General features: G+C 38.9%; 2 protein-coding genes across 3 annotated transcripts in view; one reads left to right on the forward strand and one right to left on the reverse strand.

Annotated features, from left to right (window-relative positions):
• Positions 1 to 3410: 3410 nt before the first annotated feature.
• Positions 3411 to 14593, reverse strand: LOC140927351 (uncharacterized). Its single transcript, XM_073376980.1, has 12 exons — positions 14426 to 14593; positions 12352 to 12406; positions 10737 to 11269; positions 10255 to 10281; positions 9692 to 9946; positions 8938 to 9234; positions 8217 to 8519; positions 7400 to 7696; positions 6943 to 6999; positions 6667 to 6780; positions 5501 to 5732; positions 3411 to 3843 (listed from the first exon to the last, which is right to left on the reverse strand). The coding sequence occupies exons 1-12, from the start codon at positions 14496 to 14498 to the stop codon at positions 3438 to 3440; spliced, it is 2649 nt and encodes an 882-aa protein (XP_073233081.1). The 5' UTR covers positions 14499 to 14593; the 3' UTR covers positions 3411 to 3437.
• A 1568-nt stretch (positions 14594 to 16161) lies between these two features.
• The window catches only part of LOC140927352 (uncharacterized), a 10766-nt gene continuing 8071 nt past the window's right edge, over positions 16162 to 18856 (forward strand). The window contains exons 1-4 of one of the 2 annotated variants that reach the window (XM_073376982.1): positions 16162 to 16269; positions 16545 to 16635; positions 16783 to 16867; positions 18834 to 18856. The exon at positions 18834 to 18856 is cut by the window's right edge and continues 6 nt beyond it. In XM_073376982.1, coding sequence (XP_073233083.1) covers positions 16247 to 16269; positions 16545 to 16635; positions 16783 to 16867; positions 18834 to 18856 — 222 coding nt within the window. In that variant the 5' untranslated portion in view covers positions 16162 to 16246. The other variant, XM_073376981.1, reaches the window with a different exon arrangement.

The following is an 18856-nucleotide window of genomic DNA, read 5'->3' on the forward strand; positions in this document are numbered from 1 at the left end:
CTGTCAAATGCGAATAAAAGGCACCCATTCTTTACAGAGACAAAGCTTAGAAGTAGTTGTGAAGAACTCCTCACCTGTATTATTAGTCTCGCTTGCGTAAGCAGCGAGACTCATAATCTGCAAAGCGTTTTTCGCTCCCCCCGGGGGTAGTCCCTTACATACTGCTATATAGGCATGTGCCGCGCCAAAGGGTATGTTTTTTTTAGCCGTTTTGGTCTGAAATAGGGTATCAATTTCGGAAGAAGTAAAAAGGATATGCGTATAGGAGGGAAGCTTACTTGTTCAGTGACCCTGTCAGTCCTGCGTTCTCTGTTTCTGAAAGAAAATTTTACGTAAGGGTTAGTAGACAGTGCGGTTTACTAGTATTTCCGATTTGTTTTGTTTTGTTCTTTTGTTTTTGTATAGAAAGGTTTTAGTTTTAAAAGCACTAGTTCAAAAACGTGTGCCAGTAGGCCCTCCAATAATGTGACCGGTACCCTCCATTAACGTAAGGAGAATTATTTCTTTTCATTTCTCAATTTAGAGCTGATGAAAATAAAGGAAGAGTCAACACCAACTGACCTTCTCGTGGGGAGACGAAATACTCAAGAAAGTTGTGTACTGTGATTCTCCAAACCCTACCCTATATTGACAAAAAGGTACCCTTTTGAGATACCTTCCATTGAATAGTAGTAGCGGCCGCTGTGACATCCCAACGAGTTTAATTTTGTGAACTGCTGTAACTGGTCCGTCGCGTCTTATATAAATATATCGCTAAAACAAAAAGTGTTCTTGTAATTTTCATGAAGACTTCATGTAAACTCAAATGATACAGCCATAGGGTACTTCTGACTGAAATATTTCAATAAAAGCCCCTTATACCTAAAAGACAGATATTTCTTTTATAACCTTCAACTCGTGAAAAAGGCCATTACAGCATTACAGAGAGAGTACGATTCCCCTCCCGACTCCCGCCACTCCGCGGGTTTGACAGCTTCAGCAGAGTGTAGATCTGACATGGAAATTACTGTAATTGATTCTATATATCATCGCCTTTGAGGTATACGGAAATTTTTTATTTTACCGCGAGAAAAAAACGAACCAAGATGAAGTAAATAGGGATCAAATGGTCTCACCTACTTTTCTCAGACATCTTTCCCCGAGGAAGGGAATTAGAGCTTAGGACATTGTTTGATTTCTCTCTTGTAAACGCATTTTTGATTGAGATAAAAAATTATGTATGATTCCGGTTTCCTGTTTGCGAAGATTCATTAAAGGTTTTCCATTTCTCAGTCCCTGAGAATTGCAAAATTGATGATCTCTAAATCTTGTTGAGAAAAATAATTCACGAAATATTTTAGTGTCATTTTTTTCTAATTCATAAAAAACGGTTCAGGAAAAAAAAATCTGGAGTTGTTCTTAGATAGAAACGTGAGGACATGAGTAGGTAAATAGGTCATTCATAAGAAACGGAAAATTCATTTTAATTCGATAACCCTCCCTAAGCTGTTTTACTTTTCCTAAAAGCTTTATAGACACCACACCCAAAATTACACGGACTTGTTTCTAGGAAATATTTTGTCGATATGCACCTAAAACCGGTAGATGGTGTTATTACATACCTTGTATCATGATAAATAGAAATGTACTGACAAGGAGAGTCACAGTCGACATCTTTGGAGGAAACGTAGCACAGAACCTTACTGCAAGTAAGGATTTCAGCCTTGAAAGACGAACCCAACATCTACAGCTCTGATTGATCCAATTTAGTCTACACAATTTTAAGCTGTTCACTCGTTTTCCGCGCCTACTTTGTCAATGACAGTTATATTTCTTTAGCCAATAAAAGAACGAGCAAAAATCAGCACTATTCAGAATTTTCTTTAATGTGATAATTTTTCAGAAGATAGCCCATCATGATCAGCACACGAGTTCTGGCAGGAATTCGGGCCTGCAGCTTGAACGCTGATTCGGTAGATTAACCGAAACATCATACGTGCTAATCTTATCATGAAGCACGTGTGTAGAGGTTATCTGTCGCAAAATCTTAACCCTCGGACGTACAAGCAAAATCATACCTGCACCGTGGTACAAGCGGGGGTTGATGGAACCCCTACTTAGAGTTTTTGACATGTTGCAGTACTTCGAAACGATTTTGTCTTTGATGAAAAGCCTTTGATTTTCTCAACAAGATGAGGTATATTTTATGGGTGGTGGCGCAGCTGGAGGCCTGTGACGTCACCAAGAATGGTCGCCTTCTTGGCCTCCATATTGGATTTTACCAAGAATTAGAAATCAGGTTAAAATCGCGGTAAATGGCAGTTTTTGTGCTCAACAAGTAAAATAACAAGTAAATAAGCACTTTGTATCATTTCATCCACAAGTTTTACTTTTATTGTTAAAAAGTTGAAAAAACATGCAATTTCGTTCATAAATGGCTTCACCACCTGCTACTTCTTACGTCCTATCTCGTAACCACAGTAACTGACTATCCCTAAACTTTACTCAAAATGCGCGCTAGGGATAAACGAACAGCTACTGAAAACGTCAGATACTGATGTTTTATCGTCTAGCAAAAAATAAAAAAAATTCAGAGGATGGGGGGGGGGGGGGGGGGGGAGAGTGGCAACATGTTTTAGGCCTAGGCAAAACATCGAACTTTTCATGAAACGAACCAACCTTACTTAGTGAGTTAATTTCGACGTCTGGCTCAGTTATGTTCGTCTAAATGAGTTTGTATCGTCCAGCGCGTTCTATCTGTCTGCTTCAGACGAATAGAACGCCTGAAGATCGTCTCCGGGACAAAAGTAGGCCCGATTTCCGCCGTCTCCCGGGTCCGGTCTTTGATCCTCCCCGAAGAGAGACTCCTTCGGGGAGATGAGTGCGGGCTCATTTTCCCGAACAGCGGCTGGTTATCGAGCCTAGGACAGAAGTCGATCTTCACAACTCACTGATGTATTTTTAAGAGAAAAAAAAGAAACATCCGTAGAGTTGGGAAACTTATCTAGCTCCAATACGATGAAATTAAGGCAAGTTCCTTGTCTTTCGTCTTGAAGGCTACGACCCAAAATAAGAACAGTACAACATGTCTCGTGTTTCTCTTATGGCTTTTAATCTTTAAGTAACTTTTTAGAAGTTGGGAAACGGTATATTATAAAAGGTATTAGAATTTTAAGTCAATATTAAATTATGCCCTAAAAATTTAAATAATCTTTATTTAATTTCATCGAAGCATTAAGTACTTGCATGGTGCCTTCCATTGCTGTCTTGTCCCCAAATGTCGATTGCCGTTTAGCGTTAATAAAGTAACCCAGTTTCCAGGGCTTAAAGAAAAGCAATAGGTGTCAAGAAAATGGTAGGGTATTTTGTACCTTATGGCACGCTTAGGTATGAATTGGTAGTTCAAATTTTCATCTAATTAAGTATCAGAAGTATAGTTAAGAAATTCACGTCTCAATTTACATTGTAACGGATGCACTGCCTGGCGTAAAAGAATTTCCTCGTGATGTATCATTTTCAAGACACATCCTCAGTTCTCTGAGAGCAATGAACTCTCTTACTTCACCCAGATCAACAGAGAATCGACGCTGATGGCACTGTGTCTCCTGCTCAACATCAACCATTTCTGTCAATTCAGCACAGTAAACGTCGCCCTGAGAAGCCATCATAAACGTTCGTAACTCACCCAGATCAATGGAGTTGTGCTTGTGTTCTTTAGAACTCTCTATTGTACTCATTTCTTGTTCATCCTTGTTGGAAAAATTGCTGTTGTAAGAGGCTTTGCTGGGAAAAGGGACTCTTTCCAGCTTATCGTATATGGGGTGCCCATCTGTACTTAATGCTCCTGCAATAGACCTTCTTTTCCTGGAAGGAGAACAAGACAGCTCCAGTTTAATGTATATCATCAGTTTTTCTTACATTCAACGTATAATTTTCTCGCCAGACCTTATCTTCCATTTGCCTATCTCACGTAATACACTTTGATTTCGTTTGCATAAGCATTGTCTTTATTTTCTCTTTAGACTAGTGTCATGCATCCAGGAGAAATTGCAAATATTGGCTATGTAAAATTTTGGGGGCAAATGAAGGGTATTTTGAAGGAAGTGCAAATAGCGAATTATGATAATGCACGTCAAGTAATGCCAATGGAATATTCCGTACCACAGGATGTCTCAACCTGTCCTCTTAGGGCCTGTTCACATGGAGGTGGGAGACGCCAGTTAGGTGAGGTAACCCGCCTGTCCATACTATCTCTCATATTAATTTGATCACGTTTACATGATAGGTACCCAGTGCATGTTACCTCACCTACCTGGGGTCCCCCGCTTCCATGTAAAAAGGCCCTAAGATAGTAGCTGGGACGCCACGTTAGCTAAGAGATACACGAGAAAATAACGAGCGCGCAATCTGCCTCCAACTCCCCTTCCCCAAAGCGGTTTTCGCGTTACTTTACTCGATCCGCTGCTACCTTAATTTTCTTGGAGCCGATAAGAGCCTAATGATATCCAGCTACTGAAACCTGACACCACAGAAAAATGACCTATTTGGAAGCTTATCGACACTTTCATGAATGAAGCTACGGGCAACAACCTGTTAAATATTAGAGGTTAACAAATGGCCCTTTACGCTTGTTTTTGGTTAAATAAATCATTTGGAACATTAAGTACGGCCGAATCCATTCCTGAGAACTTTTGCTTATCAAAGGCAAGAAAGGATTACTTTACATCATCTATTTAGTGTCTAATTATAGGAAAAACCTACAGGGCGTTATCCCATGACGTCAGGGCGACCATATTGGTATTCCAAAATAATGAAACGGAGGCTATGCCGTCTTTCCAAAGCAACCCTGTGGGAGTTAAGCTCTTTTCTTCTGCAAACGCTTTCTTTTGTTCCGATAAATTTGCATAGATGCTGGCTACGTGAGTGTAAACGGTTACCAATTCTGAGCTGATTTACTTTCCGTAGACTAAATTTACATACTTATTGGCACACCGTGCATGCACCCGTGCGGCAAAATTTAATTAATGCAGAATAGGTTGGTCCTTATTAGGATGAAAATCCATTCTTCATCAAATTAAGAGTACGGACTGTCCATGCTACGACAACCCATCTCAAGAACTGAATCAGTTACAAAAAAAGAGTGAGAACCGAGCTCGAATAAAACCTACGCCAAGCAGAAGGATCACTTACCTACCCAAGCTACTCTTAGAGAGCAAACGTTTCGAACATTTCCTTACAAAAATTGGTAAACCGTTTACATGGGAAACAAAAAGATATAGCCCGGCTAAAAGGTGGGTCACCCTTTTTTTTCAATATAAAAACTTTGGCTCACCTAGCCGGGTCAACTACATGTAGAGGTCAAGGTAGGACCGTAGCATGTGCGATCTCTTTTACTCGGGCAAGGCAAAGGGCGGGTCAACGTTTTCCTCATATAAACGCACTCTAATATAATGTTGACCCTCTTCCCCGGGATAACTTTTCTCCATACAAACGGCCTCTTACTGAACAATTTTGTCCTTACCTGTGCAACCTTTTGTAATGTGTGTTTTCATAACACCGTTCAAACTCAAAAACGATATCCCTCAGGTACGGTGGAAGATTCAGGGAGCCATCCAGAGCAATGTTTACGTACTGAACCTTTCCGCGAGATCTCGAGGTAACATTTTCATTATCCAAAGTCTCGTATCTGTCACGATTAGCGATGATATTTTCAATCCAGCCCGTTGATGAAATGGCATAAGGACAAATTAAACCTGTAAGTGAATAAAGACAGTTTAAAGGTATATTTTTAATTTTATATTTAAAAAAAAATTTATATTGTTAAACTGTCACCTGCAATTAAAACTCACTCATTCTTTACGGACAGAAATTTTAGGAATAGTTTGATAAAGCTTTCACCTGGATGGCTGTCTGTATAGTCGTCCACAGACGGTTTTTTTTTTCCTTTTTTTGACAATTTGACAGCGCGTGAGAGACCGGGCAGCGGTTTTAATTTTGGTATGCGCCCTTGACGATCTCTAATGTCTGTGAACAGGCTTTATGTAATGTAGTAATGAATACGGAAAAAAATAATTTGCGAATTATTTTTGTCCTAATATCATAGGTGACGAATTACTCCTTAATTTTGGCGCGAAATTTCAGTGTTAATTTGTAATTTCACATGTGGAATTACAAAATTGCCATGGCAACCCTTCCGTACGTCTCAGTGTCAAGATAGCGACGAAGTTTTAAAATGCCTTGAATGAAGATGTCAGGGCACAAAAAGACGCTTTAGAAAACCTGAACACACAAGAGAATATCAAGAAGGATTCTAACAGGTGTTTTTCCGAAAAGGTCTGAAAAACTCTGAACTATATAAGCCAAATTTAAGGTCTAAACATTTGACAGAGTGGAGTTCTCGATCGATACCATCCAGGATAAACATGTCAAAAATCCAAGATTGCTAACGTAATTCTTCACCATATTAATAGGTAATCAAATGGTATACTCGTGAAATTAGGGAATAATTTCACTTGCGTTTTTTCCAAATCCTAATAATTTCCCGAGCCTTTTTTCCCTCGCCTAAAGGCTCGGGAAATTATTAGCAGTTGGACAAAACGCGCGTGAAATTAATCCATAATTTCACTCGTCACCATTTGATTACACACACTAATTTTTTTTACTAATAGGCAATCGCTTATTACACACCATTATTTCCATTGGGTGCGTTTGCTGACCTTCTACGCTTTCTGACAAAGTAAATTGCAAAGAAAACCACACCGACCCCAACTATACCGGAGAAGACAGCAGCAGTAACAGTTCCTGCAACGTGATAGATAGACAAGATTAAGATGGTGATTACAATAAAATATGTATTTAATCTTCTTACATGTTGAACAAACCTTACTTATGTCTGGTGACCCTTTGTGGTAAAATCAGAAGCGTATGCCTCTGGTAAAATTCATTAAAACCTCTTATCATTACCTGTTATACTTGCTGCTGAACTGGGCACCTTATCTGGGATCCGTCTTGGAATTTCGTCTGGAAAATAATAAAAATGTCTTTAATCTTTAACGAAACGTTTTTAATTGTTTCCATTCCAGCGCTTTGTACTTTGCTTTTTTAATGTATTATTTGAGCTGAAAAATTAAGGCTGAGAGTGCGATAAATTACACTAAATGTAGCTGAAGTTAATGCATCTTTCCATTGTTTTGAGCAGCTGTTTATTATTTTTAATAAATGAAAAACCTAGGTCACTAGGGTGAAACATGTGGTCATTACTACGAATAATAACCTGGTGTTCCATTTCAGTGCATGAACCCAAGAATGACCTGCTGATTCTAAAACACTGGAAAAGTGCATTTAATTGGTCCCCCTCTTCAGCCTCCTAAAAAATTATGACCTCACACTGCGTCGTTACTTAGCTCTCGACGTTATTTACCTGGGACGGTTCTAACGTAGTACTTCGCACTGCTAACACCATCCCCTTTCCTCGTAAATGCAAGAACTCGGACGCTATAGTTTGTGCCAGGTCGCAATTTCTGGATCTTTAAACGATTTTTCTTTGGCAAGACCACAGTGCTATTAACTCGAGCGGTGTCGTTCACATCATTGTAAAACACTTTGTATCCAAGCACCTCTCCATTGGCGTATTCCAAGGGTACTGGGTTCCATGCAACTTGAACCGTATATTTTCCCAGGCTAAACGCCGTTACATCGGTTGGAGGCTGGTCTGGAACTGAACGTAAATATGAAGTTTTGTATGTATGTGTCCTTAAACTGGCTGAGAATTACTTGTCGAAAACTTTTCTTAACTGCGTAAATGCTGCTTTTGTCACAATGCCAGTGACCAGACAATAGATCAACTCATGTAAAATGTTCATTGCCCTTGGTATGATATACAATGCTTGATTCCCTTTCTTTTGAAAGCCCCTATTTTATAATTCCTAACATCATACAGTTTTACTCAAAACATTTGATACAGTACCGTTGGGACACCCGAGATTTAGGCATCTATTAGTCTATAAGTATAATCGGTATTGAAGACGCGTCGCTACTTTAGATGGTGTATCCATCACGGAACAGGAAATTCGGGATTAGAGATGGTTAACTATCTAAATGCTTCAATTCATTCGTTATTATTTCTTAACCATATGTTGTCGTCGACGGCGCATGACAAGTTATATATATTTCAACCGGATAATAAAAACGCCACCTGCACTTTCTGAGGTACAAAAGGTTTTTCTAGGAAAGCTTACCATCTTCAGCTGTCTGCACTGTTAAAACCCGAGCTGGTCCTTTTCCACGTCGAGTCAACCCATACACACTGACCTCATATTTGCAATATTTTTTAAGCGTGTTGAATGTGAGTGACAGAGATGTTGTGAAGTTTATTGCTTCTATTGTTTTTCCCCCTTGCATTTGATCATCTGGCTTTATCTCTACGTTATATCCCAGAACTTCTCCGTTACGTTGGTTGGTGGGTATTGGGTCCCACTGCATGTACAAGCTGGTAGAGCTTATATTCCAGGCTTCTAACTTTTCAGGCGGAGCGCTTGGAGCTTAAAAAGACAACCAGATACTTTCATTGTATTTTAAGGTGAGACTGCATGGCTCCTCTTGATTACAAGGTAAACTTACTTACGTTCGACTGTTTGTTATTTTGACTATACTTTACCGAAAATGGCGCACTTACATATCTCCAGGACTCTTTTAGCGAATCAAACGCAGATTAATATATGGATCTAAAGAAAGTATGAGAGCAGGCTAACACAAAGGGTACCCTCCCGCAGGAGGACTAAGAATGCAATAAGCAGCATGCAAATTTGGTACAATCCATTTATCTCTCATTCCTCTTTCTCTATGCTCTTTCAGTCTTCCTGAATATAGAACTGAATATTATATTTTACAGTCCTTTTAACAGAAGCAGATTTTTTCTATTTTCACGAGCCCGGCCTGTCTGATTATTATACTACTCACCATCCTCATCTGTTGAGACTGTCAGAACTTTACTCCACGTTCCGTTTCCAAAGTTGTTGAAAGCCCTCAACCAACAGCTATAATTTGTGAATTTTTCCAGGCCTTTTAACTCCCACGTACGAATTTCGGGCGCCAATTTAGCAAAACGTCTGCTTGACGAGTTTAGTTTCTCACAAAGCAGGTAAAACCCAAGAAGTATTCCATGTATGGAGGGTTTTGGTACTTCTCCCCAAAAAGTTTTAACACTAGTTGAACTCACGTTGTGACCTCGAAAATCACTGGGTGGACTGGAAGGGGCTGAAGAAGAGAGGTAAAGTTTAAAATCTGTAAGATGTAGGTGTGTTTTTGGAACGGTAACAGATCGAAATTAACATAATTGATAAATAAAATTAAAACATCCCGGGGAGCTTCATTGTACCTTTTCCATCAGAAAGGTCAGAACGAAAATTTTTATTTAAGGAAGTTAAGACCTCTCCCGATCGCAAAATGATAAAACTTCTAACAGTGGATGGCTTGTTCCCGCCTCTACGATATTTTCCCTTAAACTGGGCGTGGTAGACTGACGACGGCTACCACGTTTCCCGGCCAAAATATAATGACTCTGGTTCACGCTCGCGCACTACTTAACATTGGAAAATCTCGTCCTCCTTAGTCGCTCTTGTGTTAGGACTAAAAGTTCTTTGTAAGAGAGAGGTCCGTAATGAGATGTTCGACTGGAGTCCGGTTTTCGCCAGGACTATAATACTGTACTTACGCTGTTGGGCACATTTAGGCACATCACAGAGTTCCCATTCTACGGTCTTATTAGTAGTGTAACACCATGGTCCATTCAAACTTAGTCCTCCTGGATTGCGGCAGTAATTGCTACTATTTCTGATCTCGTTATAAATTTGTCCAGTGAACATCTTGTGCACATGAGGGTACTGTGAGTCCCACGACTGGCACGTGTAACCTGAAATGGTAGTACTTATGTTGCCACGGTATCCACGTCCGTCGCCATAGAAACAACCTGTGGTAAGAGTTGATACGTATGAGTTTTCACCATAACTTCATTGTATTAAACTGTACAATAGTAATGCACTTAAATAACCAGTCAACCTAATTTAGTCGAAAACACCAAAGTGCGAGAAATCAGAAAAATAACAGTTAGTTTCCGTGTTTTGGCAATATAGTTACAAGAAAAACGCATCAAAAAGGACAAGGGATTTTTTGTTAATGTGTTCTTTCGAGTTTAACGCTCTCTGTTGCAACGTAAATTCAGTAGCTAAAGTCTAATTTGATTTCTTTTTTTTTTTTACCTACGATTATCTAACTTACCTTCACTTTCCAGCACGTTAAGCTTTTCTGGTCAAAAGTTAAAAGAAGAAGAAGAAGAAGTTAGTATCCCCTGAGCCATTATATTAAAATTTTTCCTTATGTTGCTCAAACTTCTTGATTCCAATTTATTAAACGGCCCATTCTCCTTTGTGCGATCCTTTTGGTTAGCGCCGCGGATCGAGAGCGCTGACTAAAAAGATCGGACCTTAGGGACGAGAGCGTAAACGGCCGCGTGGTCAGAGCATGCGCGCTGTACATGCAATCTGAAGTATATATGTCAGTCTAAATCGCAGTTAATAACTCGTCAACCACGATTTCAACTCCTCGGCCGTGCTTGTGCATAGCCGTCTGGCATTCATTGTTTGTCCATTTGAAGTCTGATTAACCTACAAGAATATGTGCTACGAATAGGCGTAGAAAGGCAAATATGAATGTTTTTATCAGGAACCTATCACTCTAGGGTCCTGTTTTTTTAAACTAACCTCGGATTTTGTCCGGGTAGTAGCAATTACTCGACTCATTCTGAAACGGCAAGATTGTACAGTTAATGATGTCCCAAAAAAAGGGATATTCTGGTGTCTGGTACTGCCTTTCCTTGTTAAAGTCTGAGACTAGTTTGAATTCCCGATTACATAGTCTGAAGAATAGATCCTGGCACGCTTCTCTGCAAAGAATCTGAGGACCACTGGAAAGGTAACAGCGTTTAAAGTAATGGTGGCAATATATATCGTCGACCGCTTTCAGACAGCTTTGGCGCACCTCGAAAGAAGAGTCTAACATCACTGAAGGCTTGTTCGTTGAATTTTCACGAGTTTTCAAAAGGAAATCCTTTGCCACTTGATAAAGCTGCAACTTTCTTTCATTGACGTAGAGCTCGCTTAGATCTTTTCCGTAGACCGGCAAATTGTTTAGGACAGATTTGCAGTAACCACCGTTTTGGAATATTCGACCGTATGGCCTGCAAATTCCGTGTTCATTAAGCATCGACCTTTTCCTCCTGGCTCCAGGAGAAACACTGCAAGAAAAAAATACAGTTGAATCTACAATGGCCACCTCGGCTGTATATTTGTCCTGACCTTTAGTGTTACAGTTTCACCACCGTCTGGCCACAGCGGTCTGCCATCTCTGTTCCGGGAACAGAGATGGCAGACCGCTGTGGCCAGACGGTGGTGAAACTGTAACACTAAAGGCCAGGACAAATATACAGTATTTTAAGCTTCTTTTAGGGCATATCAATAGAAATCTTGAGAAATTATGTCGTGTAGCCAGCTATGTAATGGTGGGAGAACTGGCCTTCCAACATGGCCCTTGTTCAAATCACGGCGTCGACACCATACAGCGTAGGTTAATTAATTGAGTTTATTGTTGGTTCTGTCCTCGCTCCGAGGGGTTTTTCTTTGGGACTACATCAGTTTTTCCCTCTTTTCCCAAAAACCAACATTTCCAAACTCCAATTCTCCCAGAAACCAGGCAGACGAAGAACTGCCGGGACTGCTATCTGGATGTGCGTCTTCATCGTCATTTACTTGTTTACCCAAGTACAACACACTTTCATCTCTTCCTCATTAATGGTCGTCGTGGAAAGACCTCACCTCTTGCCGTTTTGGAGAGGTTTGACTGCAAACAAGCTTTTTAAAATTTAAGTTCAAGGCGTGTCTGCCTCAGCGTGGAATATATATTAGGCGATTAGGAATCATGACCACCATCTGGTTCATAACATTGTCGTTTAAGGGCTGCTTGCATACGCGAAACTCAATGAACCCTGGAGCTAAATCTCTCAGTTTTATTTAACAAGGGCCAACCATTTTAAACAGATTGACACTTATACTCGGGCGCTTGCCAACTTTTTCTGTTTATCGCCTCTTGTACAACAGACACAAGCTTACACTGTCTGCCAATATCAGATTGCCTAAAAACCTGTTTTTACTTTTCTGGATCTGAGATTCCTGAAGTCAAATGAAAAATTTGACCAGAAATGGGCGACTGTTCGTCGGCGAATTCAGCAAACAAGTGTTTGATTTTTCTTACAAGGTCATAGCTGAATCCCTGATAAAAAATTTTCATTAGCATTTGTTCAAATAATAAAAAAAAACTTACTTGTTTGTCTGCTTGGTTGCGATACTCTCTTTTGTGGTCCAAGAGTTTCCAGCTTCTAAACACACAAAAAAATTATATCGATTACACTTACGAACTCTCAGTTCGAAACTATCCTTGAGAGAATACATATGCATTCTGTTTGAATATAAATAGCTAGATCACGGCAGTTAATTCGCATACTTTGCGTCGTTTAAATCAATATCATCATCTAATGATCATCATCAGCAGCATCATTATCATCATTATTAATTATTATTATTATTATTATTATTATTATTACCACGTCATATTATGTAATTTCCGGTCATTATTTTACTTCAAGTATATTATTGTCAATTCGTGATATCTCAATAAACCTGATGAAGACTGGTATTGGCCAGTCGAAATGTCGCAACTTAACTTTATTCACCGCACGTTGTGTGATCAGTCCCTGCAAAAGTCTTCTTGACTGTAATATTTTCAATTTTATGCATTTTGACCAATCACGAGCTTTTTGGATCCGACGTTGAGCAAGATTGTTCGTACACGGTTTTTGCAGTGGTTTTTTTACCTTAACTGAACACAGTATTACTAACATAAGATTTCCCTTAGAAAAGGAAACACACATTTAATAAAGTTCTCTCTCCTACTTTCATCGTAATTTTTGCTCTCAATTGCGAAAAATAGCCAACAAGCAACGTTAATAACAACATACACCCATTTCAAGGGTGATTTGCATTCTCACACTTAAGTATTAGTTTTGAAAGCCTTCATGTCGTTTCACGGAGAATAACAAATAATAGGTATACGATATTTTTGGGTGTTCTGCGCACTCAAGAAGGATTGAAAGGGAAACACTTGTAACTCTGTACCTACTCCCGAGAATCCAAGCCAATATCGCTTGATATTTGCGCTTAACAAGTAATTAGACTAGCCGTCGAAAGCAAACTGAATACCGAGCATTTTCAGCCAACGTTGGGAAAGTTAGCGGTTATATATTTCTACCAAGCTATTATCTATTTACTTGTTTTATTTAAGCTGGATGTTTTAAGGGCCAAGGAGAAGAATCTTGTGCGAGTTGACGCACTTCTTTTTACTTCCTCTTTCCGTCGGAAAATTCAGGAAGAAGCAAACAAAACTGAAGATAGGTGTCAATATTTTTAGCCTTCAAAGTATTCATAGAGAATACTGATTCAAGTTCTATCCCCTAATCATGGTCTACTTAATTCTATTAGCGAGAACACTTTTTGTAAGGTGGTCTTTTAAGGCAGCTGAAGGCCATACCCTCTTAGTTTTTGCTCTGGAAAAGTAGTTGCTCCGTCATTAGTTGTTTTGAATGATTATTAGCACTGGCCGCAGATCAAACTCTCCGAACCCTATTAACTCTGTCACTTTCTCTCTTCAAGACTGCCCGTAAGATTTGAAGTTAGACTCAAACAAGCTAATTACGACGGATTTGGTATGTGAAATGAAGAGTTTCGAAAACTATCTCACTCGAATGTTATGTGGTCTTTTCAGTCAGTCACAGAAATTAGTTTTCACGTTCGAAACTTCGTTCATAAATAGAACTATATATCTGAACCAGGCTATGAGCTAAGAAGACTATATTTAGAGCACCAAATGACACGTTCGTAAACTTCTTGTAGTGCAAAGCCACTTTTGTTTCAATATGTAGTTTTTTGCTACGATTGAATTCTACTCCTTGAACCTGCGGCTGATTACTCAGAATTGTACGAAGAGTTACACGCAACTTGCAAGTTCTCTGACGTTTAGGTAGTTTAAAAATGTCTTAGCAAACAAAAAAGGTCTTCTTAAGAAAGCTTTGTTCTTTCCCCCTAGCATGCAGTTACAGTACATTAGAAAAGCATTAAGTTACTCGCTTGTTATGTAGCATAGGTTTGAATCCAACCGCAAATGTAACTTTCTACAACTGTTTTTAAGCCTTTATCATTAACACATGTAAGTCTAACTATTCTACTCAAGAAATTTGAGCCAAATCATACTTCAGATTTTATGGTGAGAATCAATTTTGCTTCTCTCTATTCTGTTCGAATGGCCAGCCATAAGTCTGCCGAGATCGAACTCAGTAACAAACCTGAAATTGTAACGAGGAATAAACAAATAGCGACTGTCAGTGATATTCTGTCTGAAATCATTCTGTTGGCCATTCCGCTGTTAAGGAAACAAAAGTTCCAGTGTTAAGAGACTGATGAGCGTGCAGTGACTCTGCCGTTCAGAGCTTTAACCCCGAGTCCCTGAATTCCTCAACGAAAGTGACAGCGAGCAAACAAGTGTTAAACTATTTGCTGACTAAGTTTCAGACATGATTAATCATCACTTCACGCTTGACAGAACCTTGTTAATATCAATAAGAAACCCGACCGTTCGAGTACCACAGAAACGTTTAATTTCAAACAAACTCACAGAGTTTTCGAAACATTTGCTGAAGAATATGAATTGTAGTTGAGGTCTTACTGCCACCTCATAAACGAAAGCATAAAGCTCCTCTCTTGGTAAACGTTCACTCTGTTTTTTTTTTTTTTTTTTTTTTTTTTTTTTTTTTTTTAACACTGACGTACTAAACTTTTTTCCGTACCTTGAATTTTTTGTGGGGTAATTCCCTCTTAGGCGGAAATTAAATAAACTTCCTATTTTTTCGACTCTGTGATTGAGTCAGATTTGACTGAATTAACATTTCTAAGTTGCGCTGAAGCTTTGCGAGATAAAACATCCATTTTTTCAAGTTTCTCATCGGCTTATCGGTTGTTATTTGTTACAGCATATGATTGTTTTGACAACTACTTTCAACGATAGATGCAAGGAACTGGAATATTTAATTTAGGTTAGTCTTGTTGTAGGAGCCTGTGTGTTGCTTGCTGATTTCAAGCTTGTAATTGTCAATATTATCTGCCGTTGTTATGTGAAAAGTAACAGAAGGCAAGCAGCTAGGCAAGCCGATTTGCGTCAGACCGCTTTGTTGAGGAGCGCGCAAATGAGCGCGAACCGCTCCTGTCGTAGCTTTGCCGCTGCTGCCAGTCCCTTTTCCTTAAACCAACCACGCGGTAAGCTGAAAAAGAAACTGATGATCAAGAAATTGCTTCTTCACAGTGGGCTTCCTTGGCAATACGGTCATCTCGTTATTACGGCCGTTTCTTTTCGGCCCGGCAAAAAGGCCATACATTCTCTTATATATCATATATATATATAAAAAAAACCCTCGTTAACTGACGGTCACCGATTAATACGGCCAGCAGCCACATTTTAAAATCCCAAACAGAAGAATTCTTTATAATTTCACCCTGTTAATAAAGCCACTCGTTCGAAATGTAGAAAATTAAAGTGCCTGTGACAAGTCAATTTCACTGACCTGGTAAGCTGAGTCTGTTCTTTTATTGTTATTAAACAACAGTATACTTACATTTGTGGCGGTTTAATAGCCGATTTTTCGAAGTTTTTCATTTAGTGATTCTGAAGGAAAGTTTTGAGTGCTTTTTTCAACTCCTAATATTGATAGTGGAAAGGACCACAAGCATTATTAGAAATCTGAGCCGGTTAGTTATTATCGGGAGAGAGAGATATATATATATTTTCTACTTTGAAAACTCAAAATTTTTGAAAAATGTTTATTTTCAATCATATCACTCCTCACTTAATTTTTTTGGAAGTATCTTTCATTATTGGATTTTACATGTAACTCCATATGGAACAGCCTTTTTAACCCGCGATCAGGCGGGTAGACTGTCTTCGGAAACAATCGTACACAATCGGCACTGCTCGGTTAATCGCGATCAGTTATTGATTGTTTTCATATCGATGACATTCAGTAAGCGGCTTCGTTTCCCTCGAGACCAGACATGCAAAGAATTTCTAAAAGGGTGATTCATGGAATAGAATAGCAACCGGTGAATTTAAACAAATGAGCCATGAAACATTAAGTCTGTAAGTATGGCAACTACAAAATGGCGGTCCCAGTTCAATATGCTTCTGTTATACCATCAGTTTGCGCTGTATACGCCCAGAGTTGGCAAATTCCCAACCCGTCTACCTCGGTCACACACAGAAATTTCTTTCCCAGGTTTTGTTTATACTATTATTTTTCTAAAAGCAGCGTTGCCTCGGTTCAGTAATTTATGTGCAGTTTTTTTCACGTTTGACTTTTGTTAAGAACGAGTGTTGTGTGAAACTGAGGAACATTTCGTCCATTTGAATTTTAGCGGAAGAAGTCTAAACAAAGATTGGGTTCGAGGCAGAGTAAAGCATATTCCACATCAACACCGCCAGCAATCAGCCTGCAGCGCTTCAAGGGTAAGGAAATTTTCCTCTTGGCGGAAATTCAGCCAACTTACTGTCGGATCATGCAATTGTTAGCTGGCTTTATGTGATATGCACAAGGATTTTTTGTCAAGTCTTTTATTTACTTTAATTAATTTCATCGCGTTGTGTAAATTCCAGAATGGTCGTGCAAAGAGTGCAGCAACTTCACTTCGTTGTTCTTCTGCGCGAGGGTTTTTGGAAGAAAGCGATGATGAAATCAATGGTAAGCTTTCTCTGAAATCAAAAACGAGAGATAGCTAGAACTGTAATCATGGCCTATATTTTAGTCATAAATAATTTAATCCCGCAATCGACAGTTACAATCTTTAAGCGTTTAGTTAAATGATCTCTGATCTTATAATAATGTTAGAATTTATTTTGTCATTCTACAAAAATCTTTAGAAAACACTGAGTGGCCTACAATATTTTGTATTTGCATTACTGTACAGCCCTGAATCTGTTATGATTTGTAAACATAATATTCCAGTCCTCTGCATAAGTATTTCTCAGAATTAGGAAAAAAAAAACAAAACAAAACAAAAAACAAAACAAAACAAAACCATATAAATTGATATTAAAATCAAATCAGAACAATATTAGATATGTTGTTTATAAGGGTTATAATATTACATGTAAGTAGGGTGAACTGTCAGTTAGCACACTGATTACTGATCGACTCAGCCAGTTACATGTATTTCACCCCTGTTCATACCCATCAAGTAGTGGGTTTACTACATAAACTGACAATTTGAGGTCTGATTGGTCAGTGAAATCTGTGTGGCAAACTCATTGGAAGGAGGGGCATCAGCTGGCTATGGGATGAAAGATATATCCATCAGGGATCATAGACATTAAATTTTTTCCTGAAGTGCACTCTGGACAGTCAGATCAAGCGTTTAGAAGCTATATTTATTGAAAGTTGACCTTACAGTACATTGGTGGCTGCTTAGAGCTGAAAAAAGTCCTACTCCTTGTAAAAATACAAGCATTCAGATTGTGGAGTGTGGTGCAAAGTTAGAGAGCGGCAAAAAAAAAAAAAAAAAAGGGAAGAAGAGAGGAAAAGGGAGACTTGGTCATCATTGCTGAATCCAAGAGTGGGCAAATATCAGTGAATCCTTTCTTCTGATTGCCTGCCTGCCTCCTCAGAATTTCCCACACTGGTGCCACAACAAAAAGTCCACTGTTGACCTCATAATAAATCCTTCATTGATTGAGCTTGTTCAGTCAAGATGGCTTGATATTGGCACCAGGGGGGTGCTCCTAATTTCAAGTGACGGGGGTGATCGAACGATTTTTTTGGGTTTGAATTTTCAATTCCGGGATTTTTTTGGGTGAGAAAATTTGGAAAGTACTTTTTTAGGTGGCTTGACTTAAGTCGGGATTTTTTTTTGTGTGTGTCAGTTGTCAGGTAATACTTTCTGGAAATTTTTTTAGGCTAGGAAATTCCACATGGGATATTTTGGGGGTTAATTTTTGGTCCAGGGATTTTTTTTGGATTGTGATTTTTGCCCCCATTTGATCATCCCTGTTACTTGAAATCCAGTATACTCCCCCTCCTCCCCCCCCCTCCAGATATAATATTGGTCTATGGAAGTGCAACAGAGAACTTGGCCAATGTCTAGCCCTCTTGACCTCGTGCCTGATCAATTCAAAGAGGACAGACAGCAAATAGTTGTTGCATGCTTGAAATATCTAACATATAACTTGAACCCTATTCATCTTGGCCATCATTGTCCTGATATCTTCATAACTTTTCTTTTTGTCCACTTAATTCTCAGGGTCCTCATTGCCTTTATCACTGATATATAACGTTGCATGTGTTGTCATTTCCAACTAAGTCAATTGTCATCATTTTGCAAAACCAAATATGCATTAAAGTCGTTTAGAACTGCTTTAATCTTCCTTCTTGCCTGATGAAGACACATATATCAGATCAAATTAATTGAAGATAAACTTTTAACCCAAAAACCTAAAAATCGCCTTTTGCCGATTTTTTCACCTGATTTTACATTAAATGGCCAGGTTAATGGTTGTTTTATGCTGAAAAGTGGATGTTTGTCAAAAAGCTTGGTACTTCCCTTAATTAAAGCCATTACCAAGAGTCTACCAAATTCACTTGATAATACCAGATAACAAGGTGTACATGTACTTGTACTTTCCCTACTGTCTTATTATTTTTTTTTGTCTAGATACTGTTAAAGAATTTAAATTG

This window comes from Porites lutea, chromosome 2 (assembly GCF_958299795.1).
Source record: "Porites lutea chromosome 2, jaPorLute2.1, whole genome shotgun sequence".
NCBI classification, from domain to species: domain Eukaryota; kingdom Metazoa; phylum Cnidaria; class Anthozoa; order Scleractinia; family Poritidae; genus Porites; species Porites lutea.